Here is an 18,249-nt window from a genome sequence, read left to right as displayed (position 1 = left end):
GCTACTGTTTTATATTAAGCTCATCAAGAAGGTTCTTTACTTTAAAGTCTGTGAATGAAACCCTGGTGTGTTCACCATTTAAATTAAAGCTAATGATGTGGTATTTTTGTTATGCCGATGGTTACTTATAATAGTGATTTGAACTGTTACTTCAACTCCAGTGTGTGACCATTGCCTTTAAACAGTTATACTTTGCAAGTAGCAAAAACCACATGAATTCAGAAATTTCATGTGATGCGTTTTAATCCTGCTGTACGAAGTGGTTTAACCATGAAGTTTGGGTGAAGCTTCAAAAACTTTTTCCGTAATCGGCTACTGATGGTGTTGAGGCCGTAAGGCGAAGCTCAAACACGGCTGTTATTGAAACCTCTGGACAATTCAAATGAAAGCAACTGAAAAGAAATTCTTGCAGTGCTTTTTATTTTTCGACCGAACTTTTTCTCGCCTTAATACTCAGTGTACATGTGCGAAACTTTTAATGAAGTCACAAAAGTTCGCAAGGTCTACGCTTCGTTAAATTATCAGCGAGCCCGCTTACTTCAGTTATGTAGGTATTAATTATTAAAGCGTTTTTTCCAGTTTCTAAAATTATCCCATTATCAAATAACTTTGTTTTGTTTGCTCAAGACATAGTTAATCGAGGGGACTGGTTATGAAAGCCGGCGAACTTCAAAGGGATAGCTTATTGTTTTGGTTTTTCGAGTTCAACCTAGCGTGACCGTGCATCACATAGATTCAAGATGGCGTCTCACATGTGAGCGTTTGTACTGATGACTGCACGTTTTACGTCTGTAATATTACTATTCCTTCTTAAATACTGCTTGTATGTATCTATAAATGAAGAAGGAATGCCCGGAGATAACTGCTCTGTTTTTGGTTGCGGCTCGTCCCGCAAAACGAAAGGAATCGGCATCTGGAAACTTCCTGCCCCTCGCAATGCTGAATACAAGAAATGGCGAGAACTTTGGCTAAACGAATTGACCAAAACACGCGTTGTAGACAAAGATTTCAAGCGCCAGATCGACAATGATCGTGTCTTTACGTGCGAAAACCATTTTAGGCCCGAGGATATTGAGATTTGTAAGTATTAAATGCAATCTTATAAGTTTAACTACACGCGATCCTAGACATAATCTGCGCGGTGCTTAGGTGCATAGCTTATCAATTAACTTGAGCTTTGATAAACTTCAAACGTTATATTCTGATTCTGTTTGTTTGTGATTGTTTCTACTCTAGTTCAATCTGAAAAGATGCAGAAAAAGAAACCGAAGTTTGGTGCCTTGCCAACAGTAAACATGCCGAAGCGTTGCTTCACAACACCAGTAAATGTGCGTCCACCTCGAAGCGCAGTCAACGAAATCCCAGAAGTGGCCCCTAAAAAATGCTACAGTGACTTTAAAGATCTAGTAAAACGAGTGAAATCTTTGAAAATTCTAAGTGAGTGGATCTTAGAGGCAGCAATCGATCGAATTGTATTGACAAAGAAGAGTTCTCTGCTTGTGTTACCAAAGATTCAGCTCACCATCGATGATAGTCTTGGTTTTTCTGTGTCTGTGTTTGGATGGTTTCTGCCAGATGATCATGCGATTCATCTTGAAACCTTGCGATCCGTTATGAACATCACAGTCTCTGAACTTATCAAGAGAATTGATGTTCTCTTGATTTGCCCTGGAGTGAGACCATTTGAACTGTCATCCGATATCGTACACCACATTATACCGAAGTCAGTGGATCCGTTATTCAGAGATGATTCTGAGATATTCCCACAGCTGGAATATTGGAGAACACGGGACTGTGAAGTTTTGGTGGAGCATGGTGAGCAGTGCTGTGTTTGCTACAAATACTCTCACAAGTCAGAGGTGGATCAGAAAGCAAAGCAAAGAAAGCTTGCAAAGCCTGCTCATTTGTTTGCTCCAGTCTCTCACACAACACCAGAGAGAATAAAGCTAACCCTAAAAACACAGAGGCTTAAGTGTGCAGAACTAGAACGAAAGCTTGAAGAAATGAAATCAGAGATAGAAAAGTCAAGTGTAGAAGTAGACAACCAGTTAAGCAATGACATTACAAGTATATTGGGGACATCCAATGAAAATATCACTCCATTCATGGATCTGTTCTGGCAGCAGCAAAAGAAATTGATGACAAAGAGTAAAACTGGTGTCCGATACCATCCTATGATCATTCGATACTGCTTGTCACTTGCTACCAAGTCCCCAGCATGCTATGAAGAGCTCAGGAAAAGTAACATCCTTGTACTGCCGAGCCAACGCACATTGAAGGACTATAGAAATTGTATACGACCCAAAGCTGGCATTCAAGAGGAAGTACTTGAGGAGTTGAATGTTCTTACAAACAGCTACTTATCTGTAAACAGTCTGATATATTCCATATCATTTTCATATCAATGTATTCAACTCACAAACATCATTGGTTTTAACAATTGTGCTTTAATAATTTAATATAAGTTTTAATAATATAATACATAAGGACTGACTTTCAAACATTTGCCTCCTTTGTATTTCTACTTGAATATTTGTAGCATAATTCCTGAAATACATATTCTAGGCACAGCGTCAGTCAAACTTATTATGATATTTTTTAAATAAAACAGGAACATTAAATTTACAGAAAAGTCTATTTGTTTTGGGAATTTAAAGAATATTACAGTAATTAGTCTGTTGATGACCTATTGATGTCCTTGCGAAGAGCTTTTGATTTCAGTTGTTTCAATCTAATTTTGTGTTTTTGAATAACGTCCTTCACAAATGAAAAAGAACGAACTCTAACATACAAACTAATAATATTGTGGAGAACATCTTTGGCAACATGGCTACTAATCTCAACTTCAGAGTCGGCTAACATGGCAGAGTGAGATGCGACAACAGTTACATCATGCATTGATCTTGAAATAATATTAGCTAAAGGAATGTTTTTCAGACTGGTTTTACGTGTAGCTTCCCTGAAATAGTGTTCAGTTCTTTCAAAAACAGACTGAGCATTTCTTGTGATCTTCCACAGTCCACCTCGATTCAATGTTGTAGTCAATCTCTGATCTTCACCAATAGGATTGTCCCATTTCCCAGCCATTATCAGTGAGATTGCGTGGTCATTTTCTAGTGTTTTACTTGCTTGTTTGTGCTTGTTATGTAGCTTATGTAGTACATAACCTCCAATATACTGTAACCCTGAATTCTCTTTATCAGATAATTTCGTCAATGGTTCACATGTGTGAGTTTCTGCTTTTTCTTTGCTATGTGTTAAAAGGCAGTCGGCCACTTTTGAACAAAGTAATGTAGCAGAGTTTCTTGATAATCCTACAAAATGGCTCGAAGCATGCAAGACTATGCTAGCGTAAAAGGCTGCATAAAACCTCTCTGCATTTCCAGACTTTGCCAATTGAATATAAAGCCCCTGAATTTCAGAAAATTTAGGTGTTGAAGATTGTAGAGTGTTGCAGTTGTAGGACCATATCTCGTCTCTGTTTACCTTTGGATAAATTTTGCTGTCTCTAAGTTTCACTTTAGCATTGCCAACGATGCTTGCATACGTTTCCACAGTTAATAGATCTCGATTTTCTGGTTTGTCTGTCTCAGTTTCTTCTGTTTTATCTTTGTGTTTAACAGTGATGTGACGTTTCAGTCCGCTCTTACTCTTGCATTTCTTTGGACAATGAGGGCAAGTGACGCTCAGTGGGTGAACCTGCAAAACCAAATTCACGATCAACATCACACACTACTTAGGTTCATAAATCATCTTTAAATCAACAGCTGATAAAATAACGTTTAGGCAAGAAATGGTTTATAAATAGAGCCCGAAATAAGAGTGATTGATCGAAAGCATGATGTCGAAAGCTAGTCTGTTCGACCTTCATGTTCAATCTTCCTTTTTGACGTTTTTAGGCTATATCTTAACTATTAAAACAGATTCTATAGCTTACATCAGCAGCTGCTTCTCTGAAGTGCTCATCAAGGTCTTCTTCTTCTTCTAAAACTCCTAAAATTGCCTCTAAATCGTCTCCAAAGAAGAACATGTCATCACACGCGTCCGCCATGTTGTTTTTAGATGCACGGTCAATGTCACGTGACGGTGCATCTCAACCTCAAAACCCAAACAATAGGCCGGTCCTTTGAAGTTCGCCGGCTTTCATAACCAGTCCCCTCGATTAACTATGCTCAAGACAGAACGCTTGGCTGGCACGCCGATTTATTGAAGTAAATTTACATCTCTACAGTGGTTTGTTTACAAATTTTACGGGTGAACGAATTTTGCGTTTTTTCACTGTTAGCGACTGTTTACTGCTCATCAGAGCAAAAGACTGCCCAGCAACAACAATTTTTTTAGGATTCGAGGAGCTAATAGTTAATGAAATTTGAACGACGAGTGTCTTGAAGGGAAAGAGAACTTTTCTGTGGAATGAAATTGCAATGGTTGGTAACGCTCGTGAACCCATTTAACGCTGTCAAGAAATATTTTGTATTCAGACTGTCTTCGTTAATTTTGGCGAAAACTTCCTTGTAAAGCGAGTTCCGTTTTGATTCACAGCAATCGTCAAAGATTGAGGTAAGAATGAAGCTAAATAACGAACTTTAGTTCTCAATTTATTGATATGGTAGCGTCTACTTAAGAGATTGATTCGGGCTTTATAAGTCTGTGAATTTGTGGATTACAGTTTACAACCATCATCGATTGCTGTCTCTCCATGTAAATCGCCGAATTTGTAACAATGATCTTCCTAAAGCTTTCGGTTTTAGCTCAACTCAAGATTGACAGAATTTACCAACTTAGATTGAAGTAGTTTTTTCTCACTCGCAATCTAAAAGGTATAAAGTGATGTAATAATCCTTTGGAAAACAAGCAAGGAAATTGTGCATTTTAATCGCTTTCAGGTGTTTGTTGATCTAACATTGTAGGCTCCAATAAAGAACGAAAGAAATTGTTATAAAAGTTTTTTCGCACAAACCTTTGCTTGTATAATTTCTCTCTAAAATGAACTTCACAGATTCTTTTTTATAATTTTTATGTGAAGGTTTTACAAGGCGTTTCTGACAAGTTTGTTTCGCTTAGTAACTTATAGGTGCTTCAAGGCGCGCCTATGACTAGCATTTAATCTCTCCTTACGATGTCAGCCCCGGGTCAAGTATTAGGGTGACAAGATTAAAGGAAATAATCACCGACTAAAGAAGCTCTTGATTGTTAAACAAATTTTCCTCGTCAGCGCCTTAGGAAATGTAAAGAGAACAGTATGGAGAATATGCATACTGAAATTAAGATTTAAAGGGTTATTGCGTGCAGCCATCACAAAGCGATTACTACATTGTAAAAGTATTGAAATGAGTGTAAAATGAAATGAGTGATGCTGACCAGGCATCACTTGACTTTTGCATAGTATCCGAAAAAGGAAAAAAGTTCTCCGTTTGTTTGGACATGACGACTGTTGAGAGAAACGATTACTATGCTCTCTTATTACACGACTCGGGCAGTAAGAGGGCCAATAACTAAAATTAGCCAATCAAAATGCTCTATTGCCGGTCAGTATTCTCTCAGTATTGGACTGGGCACTGTCCCGAATGGTCCCGAATGATACCGCACTTGTGTCCCTTTGAACTTCAGTAGTATAATAAATCTCTTATTAACCAAGCTTGCTCGGGACCGTACTGGAAGAATATCGGCCCTCGGTCTTTTTTGTACGGACCGAGCTGCGCTCGGTCCGTACTGTCAAGACCTCGGGCCGATATTCTCCCAGTACAGCCCTCGCGCTTGGTTAATAAGATATATGTATTAAGCATTTTAGGTTTTTTACGTATTGCGTGGTCCCGCTAAAAGCACTTTGCTCGCTTTCTTGTCTGTCTAAGATGTAAATGTGTTAATTGTATAACAGAGTTTTCTATTACACCTGTATTATTCATTGTGCTGGTAATTACTGAAGAAGTACCGCAGCTGAACCCACTTGTAAAATCTATCAGGTTTGATTTATTCTGTAGACTTCGAAGGTGTCTTGCATATGAAAGTGATACGATTCTCGCACTAGAAGACGAAAAAATAATGATATTGTAAATAGGTTTTGGCTCTCAAACAAGCTTTCAAAACGTTTCAAAATACAGATTTTGTATTGAAAAAGACACGTGACAAACTGTTCTTACCAAAACATTTGTACATTGAGCAGTTCAGTGTTGTTAAACTTCGCCATCAGAAACTCCAGAAGGGATGCTTTTTAGCGAGGTGCTTTAAGACAGAGGGACCTGCTAGGGAGAAGGGGTTCATAATAGAGGCGGATTATTATAAAGGGGATTTTTAGAGAGGAAGATTTACTGGAAAGGGGTATTATAGCGACGGGGCTTATTGGAGCATCTGCATTATGCCAAAGAAGAAAAGTGCTTGGCGCGGAATTTGTGACCAAATAAAACTCCCAATAAGACACAATTCTAACAATAAAATTCTTGTTAAAGAGAATTTTGGAAGCTTGTGGAAAGTGTTAAGGAGAGCTTTGTTTCTGATCTTGACAGAAATCGAGCAACAGCGCTTGATGGACCTGGAGGCCCAAAAAAATCGCCTAGATCAGGAAACCAGCACTAAACTAGCTGAGCTTAACAACAGGTAAGGAAAGTTCTTTCAGCAATTTTCATTTGAGCTTCAAAGATAATCCGGGATAACATTTGTTTTCGTTGGCTGCGCTCTATAATTATCCCAAGAAATTCTCGACAGCATCTCGACCAACCAGATGCAAAAGTAAAACGAATCGCCACCTGGTCACGTGAGTTTTTCCCGCGTATTAAGCCGTTAACGTGTATTTACTTTGATTTCTCATTGGCTCATTGTGATTTGCGCCTTTGTTCTCATTGGCCGTTGTGATTGTTCTCGTTTGGTGTACGACTCATCGATTAAGCCCCATATATGAAGGATGTTCTCTCTTGTCAAGAAACTAAGGGCCGGTTATTTACATGACGTCTAATCCAAACCGCGGTTTTACACAAGCAGTGGGCCTTACGCATTCTCTTTAAGAGGGTTGTTTTCCAATTTAATAAATACCCTTCCACTGCAAGCTTTTGGTCCTCCTGACACCGTTCACAAAAATAGACGGTTAGGTAAAAGATTTAGCTCAATTCAAGATAGTTTAGAGCGCGATTGTGGTAAACAAAGGCTAAACTTTGTTTAAATAACCGGCCCCTAAGCATTATGGTTCATTGTACGAATGTGAAAACTTACGACAGGGTCTGGTTTATCACAATCGGTTAAAAAATACAGCAGCTGCGCTATTTTCAGTTTTTTTTTCTCGTTTCTTGGAACAATATCGGAGAATAGAGCGGTTCTTTAGTTCCAGATTCAATGTTTTCGGTGTTCTTGGCGACACGTTAGTCTTCTTTAGCCCAGCTTGAAAATTGCTCAAAGCTCAGAGGACTTCAGAGGTCAGAGATGTTGCTAGGCAAAATGACGTAATCATGACGTTCAATGTGGTGCAAAATGCTTAGTTTTGAGTTTAAACCTGCGAATAAGATAAAGGGAATTGACTATAATTTAGATAAAGGCTGATAGTTTCTAAAGAAACTGTTTGGGGCTGCGTCGGTGGGGGTAACGAAATAATTTGAATATATCAACAAAGTTGAAATGGTAAATTGGCCACCGTTACGATTATAAAAGCTGACGTTTCGAGCGTTATCCCTTCGTCGGGGCGAATAGGGGAATTGTGGGTTGTGTTTGCTTTTAAAGGCAGAAAAAGGAGTTACGTGATTGGTGGGAACATGGCAACGAGAAGAACACGAATAAATTAGTGGAATGAAAAGCGTTCGTTGATACCTGTGGGATTTAGACTGCCGGTTTGAAAGATGAGCTTTTGTTCAAGAGTTTTCCGGCTTTCCGTGCTGCCTAAGTGTAAGGAAAGACCGCAGATTGCCATGTGTTGCTTAGAATGGTTAGGTAAATTAAAATGTCTAGCGACTGGTTTCGATGTCCTTGCCGGAAAACTCTTGAACAAAAGCTTCAAACCAGCAGTGTAAATCCCAACGAACGCTTTTCATTCCACTAATTTTATTCGTGTTTTTCTCGTTGCCATGTTCCCACCAATCACGTAGCTCCTTTTTCTGCCTTTAAAAGCACACACAACCATTAATTCCCCTATTCGCTCCGACGAAGGGCTAACGCTCGAAACGTCAGCTTTTATAATCGCAACGGTGGCCAATTTACCATTTCAACTTTGTTGATAGATTCAAATTATAATTTAGATAGGTAGTTAGTTCTTCGCTGAAACCCAACACACTTCAAACCTCGTTCACCACGAAAAATCCTCCTGATTGCTGTGCAGGCATCGTCGAGCGGAGCTTGAGCAAAAATCACGGCAGATCCTCGAGGAACGTGATCACCTTAATACCACATTTGAAACAACGCGGCAGAGGACCACAGAACTGAACCAGCCACCTCGGGTGTCGCTTCTGTCCCCGTACAAACGGCTCAGCGTTGTCAGCTTAGGCAGCGATGGTGACCGCGGTGAGAAAACCAGGTAGGACTACTGATGGCGTAACTTTTGCTTGTCACGCAACGATCCTGTGTGTCACACAAATTGTTCATGTTCCTCAGAGCTCTCGGACGTCACGCAACACTCGTGCGTACAGTACGGATTCTCTTCCTATCAGCGTTGGAGTGGAGATAACTAGCAGCTGTACATGATTGATATATTTTTTTTGGCATTTTACAAAACATTACTTTACTTACAATACACTACAGGACTCAGTTACAGTACGTTGCTTACAATAGTTTACTGAGAACACACCACACATACATGATTGATATGACTGTTTTTCTTCTTCAATGGACGAAAAGACTAAAAAAAAATTTCCCAAGTACTGCACCTCTTTTCTTGAAAGGGGAACTTAACGCGAAGGATCGATGTCTTCTTTTTCAATTTCCTTCAAGGATTCGTTTAATCAAAAAGCACTCTTTCGATAAGATACGTTTATTTTTTGCGTGGTGACGTCTCTGGCTTACGTTAGATTTGATGTCGTGATTACTTTCGAGCAGTTTCTGCTTTTAGGTGAAGTCCGTCGCGCGTGTAAAAAAAAAAAGAAAAAGAAATTGGTGTCAGGGACTTAAACTTGGAGCGACTGGGAATGCTGCCTCTCCCCCATCCCCCACCCCCCTCCCCTCCTGGATGGGTTGTTAGTCGTTGGCTTCCCTAGACAGGGTGTATCCATCTATACTCTTGGGTGAAGAGAGGCATTTTGAGGGTAAAGTGTTTTGCCCAAGATAACGGCACATTGACCTGGCTACGTCTCGAACCCAGACCTATCGCCCCATTAAGCCTCCGGCGTCTCCTCCTGGCGATAGTGGGGGAGGGGAGGGGAGGGGGGACAGCGGAAACCGCTGACTGTCAGGGAAACAGCTCCCTGATTCCCGCCGATGGTGGCTTGCACGTGTTTTTTTCTCTTGTGTTCATTGACCAGTAGGTTAGAATTGATTATAAAGAGCCTGGAGAGAGGGGCAAAATTCTCATTCTTCCTTCCATTTTCTCTCTTTCCTTTTGGTCCATTTTTCAGCAATCCTGTTGGTGGTTACAAGATGAAAGACAAAGATGAACCGGATGGAGAGCAAGTGAACTCGCAGAAGGTATGTAGACATGTATCTCCAAAGTAACCTTTCCGGAGTGTAAAAGAAAAAATTATCTTCCGTGTTTTGTTTTGTTTTGTTTTGTTTATTATTTCTTTTTGTCTCCTAGCCACTCACAAATGGTTTCGCAGATGATGGAGACTGGTCCGAGTCTTCTGAGGAGGATCATCATGGCCGCTACTCTCCCTTGGTTGCCATGGCAATGAATGGTACCGATGCAAAGCCTCCGACGGGAATCTCGCCACCTCGGGCTCAATCTCCCTTGTACAAATCGTCTACTCCACTGAATACAACGGGTGGTGGACTGGGCACTTCACCCCACAGTGGTTCCTTTACGCTTCAAGGTAAGAACAGAATTTCTAATTTTCAGAAATCATTCAATGAAATGGGCTGTGAAGGAAAAGTACTGTCGTAGAAACTGAGGGATTTATTGTACAAGGGAAGATAAAAGACCTTTTTAGCAGTTCCCTGGAATTGAGCCGCTAAGAGTGCGTTGCCAACAAAAACAACAACTTCGCTCCGACGAAGGGCTAACGCTCGAAACATCAGCTTTTGTAATCGTTACGGTGGCCAATTTACCATTTTAACTTTGTTGATATATCCAAATTATTTCGTTACCCCCACCGACGCAGCCCCAAACAGTTTCTTTAGAAACTATCAGCCTTTAAAAACAACAACTGCTAGAGTTTTTCGGATCAAATGAGATTTTTGTCGACCTCAGGTGAAATTTCGTTGATTTTCCGAAGGTGATTCGTACTTAAAAAAGCCTGGAAACTAGTCGGGATAATGCTGTGGCCGTGTCTTTTGGCGCGAAATTCTGAGCGATTAATTTGATAAGATAAGCAGCTCTTTTTAGGCCGATCAGGAGCGAATTCCTTCGACAGTATTGTCCTAATGATTGGAAACCCATAGATAAGTACGTCATTCGGCGAAATCGATTTCTTTCCGATGGCGCACTTATTCCGCGCGCACTTTTCATTTACACGTCATAGCATTAATCTACACGTCATAATGTCCTAGGGAATTTTGTCTTCATCTGTGATTTTTTTTTTTTTTTTTTCTGTGCATCGTTTTAGGTTGTGTTAAGCACACTCGTAAATCTGATTGGTCAAGTCATATTTACAGTTTATAGCTTATGAAGTGCTGATCCCTGCCATCTTTTGCCGTTCTTTCCAAATGTTACTTGGTTATCACAGCTGAAGATTTACAGGCGTCCCGCCTTTCCATCGTATGCGCTATGCGTGTTTTTTGTGTTTTCCAGCTTTGAAGCTCGTAACATCCTTTCTCGTGCTTCAGAAGGCCTGGAAGAATTGTTCACTTCTCAACAGTGATTTGCATATTATAGAAACTTTATTGTAGTTATTCTTTGAGTTAAACCAATCATTCATCTTCACATTTCAGACAGTCAAAGCTTCGCGCGGCTTCAAGAAGCCCTTCGCGATTCGAAACGACAAGTTGACAAGCAGAAAGAAAGAATTGTGGCATTGGAGACAAGCAGGAAGCAAATGGAGAGCGACTTAGCTGAGTTGCAATTGTAAGAGACATTTTTTGATGGCGTATATCAAATATCACCAAATGTAGTACACCCTAAGAAAGACTCATTCAACATTTCTTTTTCAGGGAGAGGGGTGATTAAGAAGGGTGGCTTTGAGTAGGTGTCAGAGCAGTTTTTAATTGAATGTTGAAGTGCGTACGTAGTGACGTTGTGACGACGGCCAATCAGCATAGGGGTTAACATCATCGCTAGCCAATGAAAATTCAGATTAAATAGAGACGAACTGCTTAACGCGGGAAAACGCAAGCAACCAAGTCGCGATTGGTCGTAGTTTTACATCTGATTGGTTGAGGGGATGGTGCGAGTTTTCTGACCCAATCACAACGAAGCAAAGCAAAACTAAAGAAATTCTGGCTTACAAGTGCAGCTCGCTTGAATATTTCTAAAAAGGAAATAAAACCCGTAAGGTAATAAACAGGAACTAAGTTGAGAATGCATCCAATTTCGAAATTGCAACTACAAACCTGGCCCCAGTTGTTCGAAGGTTGATTAAGGCTATCCACTGGATAAATCTGTATTCGGTAGAAACCTGTTAACTTTTAGAGCAGTTTTCAATTGAGTTTCAAAGGTGATCTTTGATTGCCTTGGTTTTTCTTTGCTTTGCTCTGTGATTGGTACAGAAAATTCGCGTTACCATCTCCACCAATCAGATGCAAAACTGAAATTGATCATGAATTGGTCACCCGTGTTTTCCCGCGCTTTGGGTAATTTGCTTGGTTTAGTTTGAGTTTTCATTGGTTCTTAAAGACATTTCCCTTTCCTCTTATCGGCCGTTGTGATAATTTTGGCTTCAGTTATTCGATACTCCATTGCTTAATCCTCTGCTTAACGCTTTATGCTTTTGATGGTGTTATCCTTACGAGATAGTTAGCTTTCAATTTGTCCTACCCTTGTGAAGAATGTTTCACGTAAATTTAATCTTGTTTACCTCACCAGGAAAGTGGAGACTCTAACCAAAGAGAGATCTGAATCTGAGCGGCTGAAAATGGAGGTGGAGGCAGCTTATAGGACACTGCAGTATAAACATGAACAGGAGAGCGAAGCTTTGCGCGTGTCTGAAGCTCTTCAGAGTCAACTAAAGGAACAGATTTCAAGATCAGAAGAAAAACTTGCCAAGTAGGTTAAAGAGAAGAATTTTTTTCTTCAGCGCTGTTTTGATCGTAGGAAGAGTTTAGGACGAAAAATACTTCTTGTTGTTTTCCAATGTTTCCTTTTCCTTTTCTACTCTTAGTGATCCACTTAGATTTTAATTCGAAAGGGAACGAAATATTTGAATACGGCGTAAAGAGCATTCTCCAGTTGGTGTGTTGTGTGGTCAAGCTTGCCATCGAGTTCTTTGTAGCTTAACTCTTTAATCCCTAAGAATGACCAGCATTTAATTTCTCCTCACAATATCACCCCTGAATCACACATTAAGGGCAGGAGAATTAAGGAAACAATCACCAACTCAAGAAGCTCTTGATTGTCAAACAAATTCTCCTTGTAAGTAGCTTAGGAAATGTATAGAGAACAGTATGGAGAATATGCATACTGATGTCAGGGTGTAAAAGGTAAAATGTTGATGCAGTGACGAGACGAATACTGGACATCTTTCTGTGTATTCTGAAAAATTCTTCGTTTTTCAACAGGGAACTGGAGAAGCGACAAAGCTTGGAGGTCGAGAAGCGCCAGCAACAAGCTGAAATGAAATCGTTATGCAACACCGTTCAACAACTTGAGTCCGATATTCGAGATCTTAAGAGAGCGCTGGCAGAAGAACAAGACGCCCGCGCCACGCATAGCGAATTACTTGAGGAAGAAAGGCGTAAAAACGACGCCTTGATGGAAGAAACGCGACATCATTCTCAGCAGAAAACTGAAGCTCTTTATCAGCTTGAAGCGGTGGATAAAACTCGAAAGAGCTACGAAGAAAGTAGTGGTTCACTGAGAGAGGAACTCAAAGCAGCGCAGGTAAAAATTGATAAATTAATAAATTCTCTTTGGGGCAATTTTCACTTCACGGTTTGCATTCGTTTTGCTTCACTGCGCTTCGTGATTGGTCGATAAAACTCGTGCCATTTATCAGCCAATCAAAGGCAAAACTAGAATCAATCGCGACGTGATCACTGGCTTTTCCCGCGCTCGAGGACGTTTGCACGCATGTACTTTGCGTTTTGATTGGCTTCTTGCAAAAAGTTTCTTTTTTTCTGATTGGTTCCTGTGCTTACTGTTTTTTTGGGTTCATGAGACTTTTATAAAGCCCACTAGGGTTTTAAGAACTGAGTTAATTCAATCATTATTTGTTTGATAGGTTGAGCTAGCTGAAACCAAGGCTCGTCTAGAAGCAACCAAAGCGTCTATGGGAAAAGAAATCGCGATTTTGAAGGAAAAGTTAGAGAAAAAAGCGGTCAAAGTGGTAAGTTACTATAAACTAAGAAAAGGTAAAGCAAACTGTAACATTAATAAAAATTACTTCCTGATCAAAAGTTAGGAAAGTTTTTAAGAACACTCGCCACTCGGTTGTTTTTTTATTTACCCTTAACTCCAATATCTGATACTTAATTCTCCCCTCTAGTTGCTTCTCATTCCCTGGTAAATAAGTTTCCAAAGTTTGGTGTAAGATCGAGGCAGCAACTTCTACCTGATTAGTTTGAGTATTCTCATTATCTGTTTGTTGCATAATGAGTGGATATTACAGGGAGAATTAACAAACTAATCGCTCCTCTAAGTCTAATGTTTAAAATGTTCCTGTTTTGTTACAGGCCAAGCATGAAGAAGCGTTACTTCAAACGCGCGCCGAATTCGATTCACAGGTGGCCAGCGGTAAAAACGAACATGCGCAGATAAGCAGCAAATTGGAGAGTGAAACACAGACGAGAACTCGCCTGGAGTCTGAGGTACGACAGATAAGTTTGTAATGTGTGACATTGCTGATAGGGTGGTGAGATTGTTTGTGGGCTCAATCCAAGAGTAATGATTCCGGGTTTGACGGCTGCTCTAGGTTTACCGTGTTGTGTTGTGCAAGGCAGTTTATTCTCACTATGCCTCTCTCCACTCAGCAATATAAATAGTACAGGGAAATCTGGCAAAATAGAGCCCACGTGTAGCCGCACCCTCCCCCCCGCGGAGAAACCACCTCTGTCTCTCCATGGGGGAGAGTGCGGCTATACGTAGTCTAGGCAAAATGCCAAGGTGGAAGGACGGTCAGAAGTTGTGGGGAAGGGGGGGAAGTACATCGGTAGCCTAAGTAGGGGAAGGGGGGTAGATCTGAAAAGCTACATTTATATGTTGAGTGCCTCCTGCAGGGTTAGGGGTAGGAGACGTTAATTTCCCACGCACGAGATTACTGTGTGATGGATGTCCTCCCCTGGGAGGGATGTGTGGGGGGAAAAGGTGAGGTCGTTACATGGACTAAAGCGGCTGCCAAAGGCGCCTGATAATGTTGACGTCCGATCTCAACCTTAGAAACACTGTAGACCTTAGCAATTCAGCTTATGCTGCTATTAAGGTATCGAATCATTCACTTTCACAAGGAGTAGAACTTGTGATTCCCATCAGCTTAATTGGTTAGAGCGTCGGATTGTGTTGTGCGGGAAGTCGAGGGTTCGAGCCTCGGCCAGACAAATACTCATGGTCTTAAAATAACTGAGGAGAATTTGCTACCTTTCTATAATATCAAGAAATGGATAGATACTCTGGTCTTCTCGGATAAGGACGAATAAACTGTAAGTCCCGTCTCCTGCAGGGTTAGGGGAAGGAGACGTTAATTTCCCACGTACGAGATTACTGTGTGGTGGATGTCCTCCACTGGGGTGGGATGGGTGGGTTTACTGGGCCCGCAGTAATTTGCGCAAGCTGTTGCGGTGTCCCTGCCTGTCGGCGAATCTAATAAATTAAATTAAATTAAATTATTTGTATTTGAGAGCTGGGGATAGACTTAATTTAATCATATCTTCATCAGCATTGATATTTATTTAAAGAGAAAGTTCTGGGAGTGAAACGCTTTTGTTTTTTTTGTTTGTTTTTGTTTTTGTTTTTTTTTCGCTTCTTTTGATTTGTTTCGTTGTTTTTTTTTTAAAGGTTTCGTCGTTGAGATCGCGGTTGGAGAAATCGGACAAGGAACTAGAAAGAGCGAGTGTCGGAAGAGTGGAAGCAGAAAGGTGAAGAATCTTTAAATTATTTTCCCTTCGCGAAATCTTACATTGTTCATACCATACGATAAATTTTAAAAGTTGCGGTATTATAGCTCCAATTGATCAAGACCATTTTCACCTTTCGAACTGAGTTGTGACATGCAAAAGGAACGATGAACATGTTGAGTGACCGTGACATCGCAAGACCACTATACAGCTTTTCAACAGAGAAAGTTGTTTCTCTGGACCATCTCTCGAATGATCTCCAAGTCACTAGTTACTTGTACTAATAAAAAGAATGATTATGTTTGTGGTTTTTAGACAAGTACAAAACCTTCGTGATGAACTTTATCAGGCGAAGCTTCGACTTGAAAAGGAGACTTCTTCGCTAAAGGAAACAAACAAGGTAATTCTGGAGCAGTTGTCACTTGTTTGTCGAAATAACTCCGGAATATAGTAGTTTTCCTTTACCTCGCTCTGTGATTGGTCAAGAAAACTCGCGCCACCCTCTCAACCCGTCAGGTGCTAAACTAAAACCAACCGCGAGTTGGTCACCCACGTTTTTCTGCGCTTTTCACTCTGATTCGTTGTAATTAGTTTATTTTTAGTTTTACACCATTTAGTCGAAATGCCCATGACTGTAACTATGTTTCCAATTTGTTTGAGGGATTTGGAATGAATACTTCTTTGTGAATTTATCCCAAAAAGTAACAATGATTCGTTTTCTCGTAATTTAAGGCTCTTGCAGTAAAGTTGGAGGCGATGGAAAGTAAATCGAGCAACCTTGACATTGAGGTAAGGATGTTGGGTGTTGAATTTGATTAGACTTACCTGGGGACGACAGTAGGTTTACAGATGGGATCCTGGACTTCCCTTTTCAAGTCTTGGCCTGTTCTACCTCTATGAATTCTTGGCAGGGTTGTGCCACCCGGTTCTCCGGGCGGCTACCCCTATAAATTCATAGCAGGGTTCTGCCACCCGTATCTCGGGGGGTACCCCTAGGAATTCAAAGTAAAGCGAGCAACCCTGCCATTGAGGTAATGATTGAAGGCTGGTAGTTTCGAAAGAAACTGTTTGGGGCTGCGTCGGTGGGAGTAACGAAATAATTTGGATATATCAACAAAGTTGAAATGGTAAATTGGCCACCGTAACGATTACAAAAGCTGACGTTTTGTAATCTTTACGGTGGCCAATTTACCATTTCAACTTTTTTGATATATCCAAGTTATTGAGGTAATGATGTTGAGTGTTGGATTTGATTAGACTTATCTGGGGGCGACAGTAGGTTTACAGATGGGATCCTGGACTACCCTTTTCAAGTCTTGACCTGTTAGTTGTGACGGGGGTCTACCTCTATGAATTCTTAGCAGGGTTGTGCCACCCGGTTCTCCGGGCGGCTACCCCTATAAATTCATAGCAGGGTTCTGCCACCCGTATCTCGGGGGTACCCCTAGGAATTCATAGAAGGATTGTGCCACCCAGTTCTCAGGGTAGGGGCTACCCCATGAATTCATAGCAGGGTTGTGCCACTCGGTTCTGACTCTATTTGAGACCAAAACATTCCATTTTCCACACCTAGTTTTCGACTTGGCCTCCAAATGCAATAGCCTATTACGGGCCAAGTATCGCGGCCAAATTCTTAAATGGTAAAATTAACCCCCAAAACTCGTTACCAGATCCCAATACTTAAAGCGCCTCATCGGATATAATCCCTTTTTCGGGACAAGTTTGTTACTAGAACCCAGTTTCGTGCCGTCGCGCAACAAGATGTCGGGATTGGGAACCCCTTGCGTGAAAAAGCCAAGTATCGGTTGCGAAAGGAGACTTACGTTTCTCGTACTAAAACTTTTCTGTTCTTCAGCTGCAAAATGCTAATCTTATACTTGCGGAGCGAGGAAATCAGCTGAGCCTTGTACAGCGTGACACGGAACACCAGAAGTCACAATTTGATAGACTGCAGGAAAAGATTCGCCTAGAAAAGGTTTGTAGTTGTGTCACGTGTCACTCAGTGTGGTCACGCTGTCAAACTTGGTGAAGAGTGTTTCAAATACTAAACAATCAAATTTGCTCTGGCACTTTCTTAAAACTGTGAATTGGTTTTTTTTCAAGAGGTTGTTGTTAAGAATTTGCGAGGACGAATTGAGGGCCCCACTGAAAATCGCTATGGAGAGTTGGGCTCCCTTGTTAGATATTATTATTATTATTTTTATTATTATTATTATTATTATTATTATTATTATCATTGTTACTATAGAATTTTATGGAAATTATTGCTAAATAAAGATTATTATAAAAAAAAATTATTGTTACTATTATTATCATTATTATAAACGTGGCTAGGCTAGTCATCACAGTTAGCTACACCGTAGTCGTCACGCAGTAGAGAGTTCAAGTTATGTTGCGTCACGTCATTCGTGTCACGTACTAACCGTTACTCTCCCAAGATTTAGAAATATATTCTCCTTTCAATCATTCTGATAGTATAAATTCTAAAAATTTTGGGTAGAATCAGTTCTCAGTGACACGAGAGAACCTGAAACCCTTGCCATTACTCACATCAACTATTTCTTCCTTTCAGGAACAAAATTCAAGACTTACTGGCAAGTTAGAAAGCAGTGATCACAAGTGAGTAATAAAAAGATAATAATCAATAGGATTTATTGACAATCCGAATTTTGTGTCATGTAAGAAAGATGATTTCTTCACCAATACAATGTGATGAGTGATTTTCTCAACAATTTCCCGTGCTTAAGAATTTGCATTTAACAAAAAATTGTGATAGAACATTTCTTAAAATCATTTTAAGATTAAAAAATTGCTAAAAGACGACGAAGTTTCGAGGTTAGTTAAGCGTCATCATCAAGTCAAAATGTTTGTGAGATCCAGTCTATAAATACTTAAAAAACAATAGCTGATTAAAAGCTATAACGTGAGAAAAAGATGATTAAAAATGTTAAACAAAAAGTTTCGCACGTATGGTCCATCTGG

At 40.3% G+C, this 18,249-nt stretch overlaps 3 protein-coding genes across 6 annotated transcripts in view; 2 read left to right on the top strand and 1 right to left on the bottom strand.

The window, feature by feature from the left end:
* LOC111340889 (uncharacterized) overlaps positions 1 to 18,249 on the top strand; it is a 57,134-nt gene that overhangs the window by 18,424 nt on the left and 20,461 nt on the right. For 3 of the 4 annotated variants that reach the window (XM_088761716.1, XM_088761715.1, XM_088761718.1), the window contains 14 exons: positions 6,504 to 6,594; positions 8,297 to 8,491; positions 9,525 to 9,594; positions 9,704 to 9,938; positions 10,996 to 11,128; positions 12,086 to 12,265; positions 12,778 to 13,099; positions 13,440 to 13,544; positions 13,891 to 14,025; positions 15,209 to 15,288; positions 15,583 to 15,667; positions 16,000 to 16,056; positions 17,123 to 17,242; positions 17,840 to 17,886. In XM_088761716.1, coding sequence (XP_088617842.1) covers positions 6,504 to 6,594; positions 8,297 to 8,491; positions 9,525 to 9,594; positions 9,704 to 9,938; positions 10,996 to 11,128; positions 12,086 to 12,265; positions 12,778 to 13,099; positions 13,440 to 13,544; positions 13,891 to 14,025; positions 15,209 to 15,288; positions 15,583 to 15,667; positions 16,000 to 16,056; positions 17,123 to 17,242; positions 17,840 to 17,886 — 1,855 coding nt within the window. The remainder of the gene's footprint in view (positions 1 to 6,503; positions 6,595 to 8,296; positions 8,492 to 9,524; positions 9,595 to 9,703; positions 9,939 to 10,995; positions 11,129 to 12,085; positions 12,266 to 12,777; positions 13,100 to 13,439; positions 13,545 to 13,890; positions 14,026 to 15,208; positions 15,289 to 15,582; positions 15,668 to 15,999; positions 16,057 to 17,122; positions 17,243 to 17,839; positions 17,887 to 18,249) is intronic. The other variant, XM_088761717.1, reaches the window with a different exon arrangement.
* On the top strand, positions 615 to 3,581 carry LOC148731581 (uncharacterized). Its single transcript, XM_088761722.1, has 2 exons — positions 615 to 1,080; positions 1,237 to 3,581. Exons 1-2 carry the CDS (start codon positions 771 to 773, stop codon positions 2,457 to 2,459), a joined length of 1,533 nt encoding a protein of 510 aa, XP_088617848.1. The 5' UTR covers positions 615 to 770; the 3' UTR covers positions 2,460 to 3,581.
* On the bottom strand, positions 2,428 to 4,173 carry LOC148731580 (uncharacterized). The gene is made up of 2 exons (XM_088761725.1): positions 3,938 to 4,173; positions 2,428 to 3,699 (listed from the first exon to the last, which is right to left on the bottom strand). Exons 1-2 carry the CDS (start codon positions 4,049 to 4,051, stop codon positions 2,671 to 2,673), a joined length of 1,143 nt encoding a protein of 380 aa, XP_088617851.1. The 5' UTR covers positions 4,052 to 4,173; the 3' UTR covers positions 2,428 to 2,670.

The sequence above is a fragment of the Stylophora pistillata genome, chromosome 5 (assembly GCF_964205215.1).
Source record: "Stylophora pistillata chromosome 5, jaStyPist1.2, whole genome shotgun sequence".
NCBI classification, from domain to species: Eukaryota; Metazoa; Cnidaria; class Anthozoa; order Scleractinia; family Pocilloporidae; genus Stylophora; species Stylophora pistillata.
Note: the sequence above shows the minus strand (reverse complement) of the source record. Positions and strands in the feature narration are given on the sequence as shown.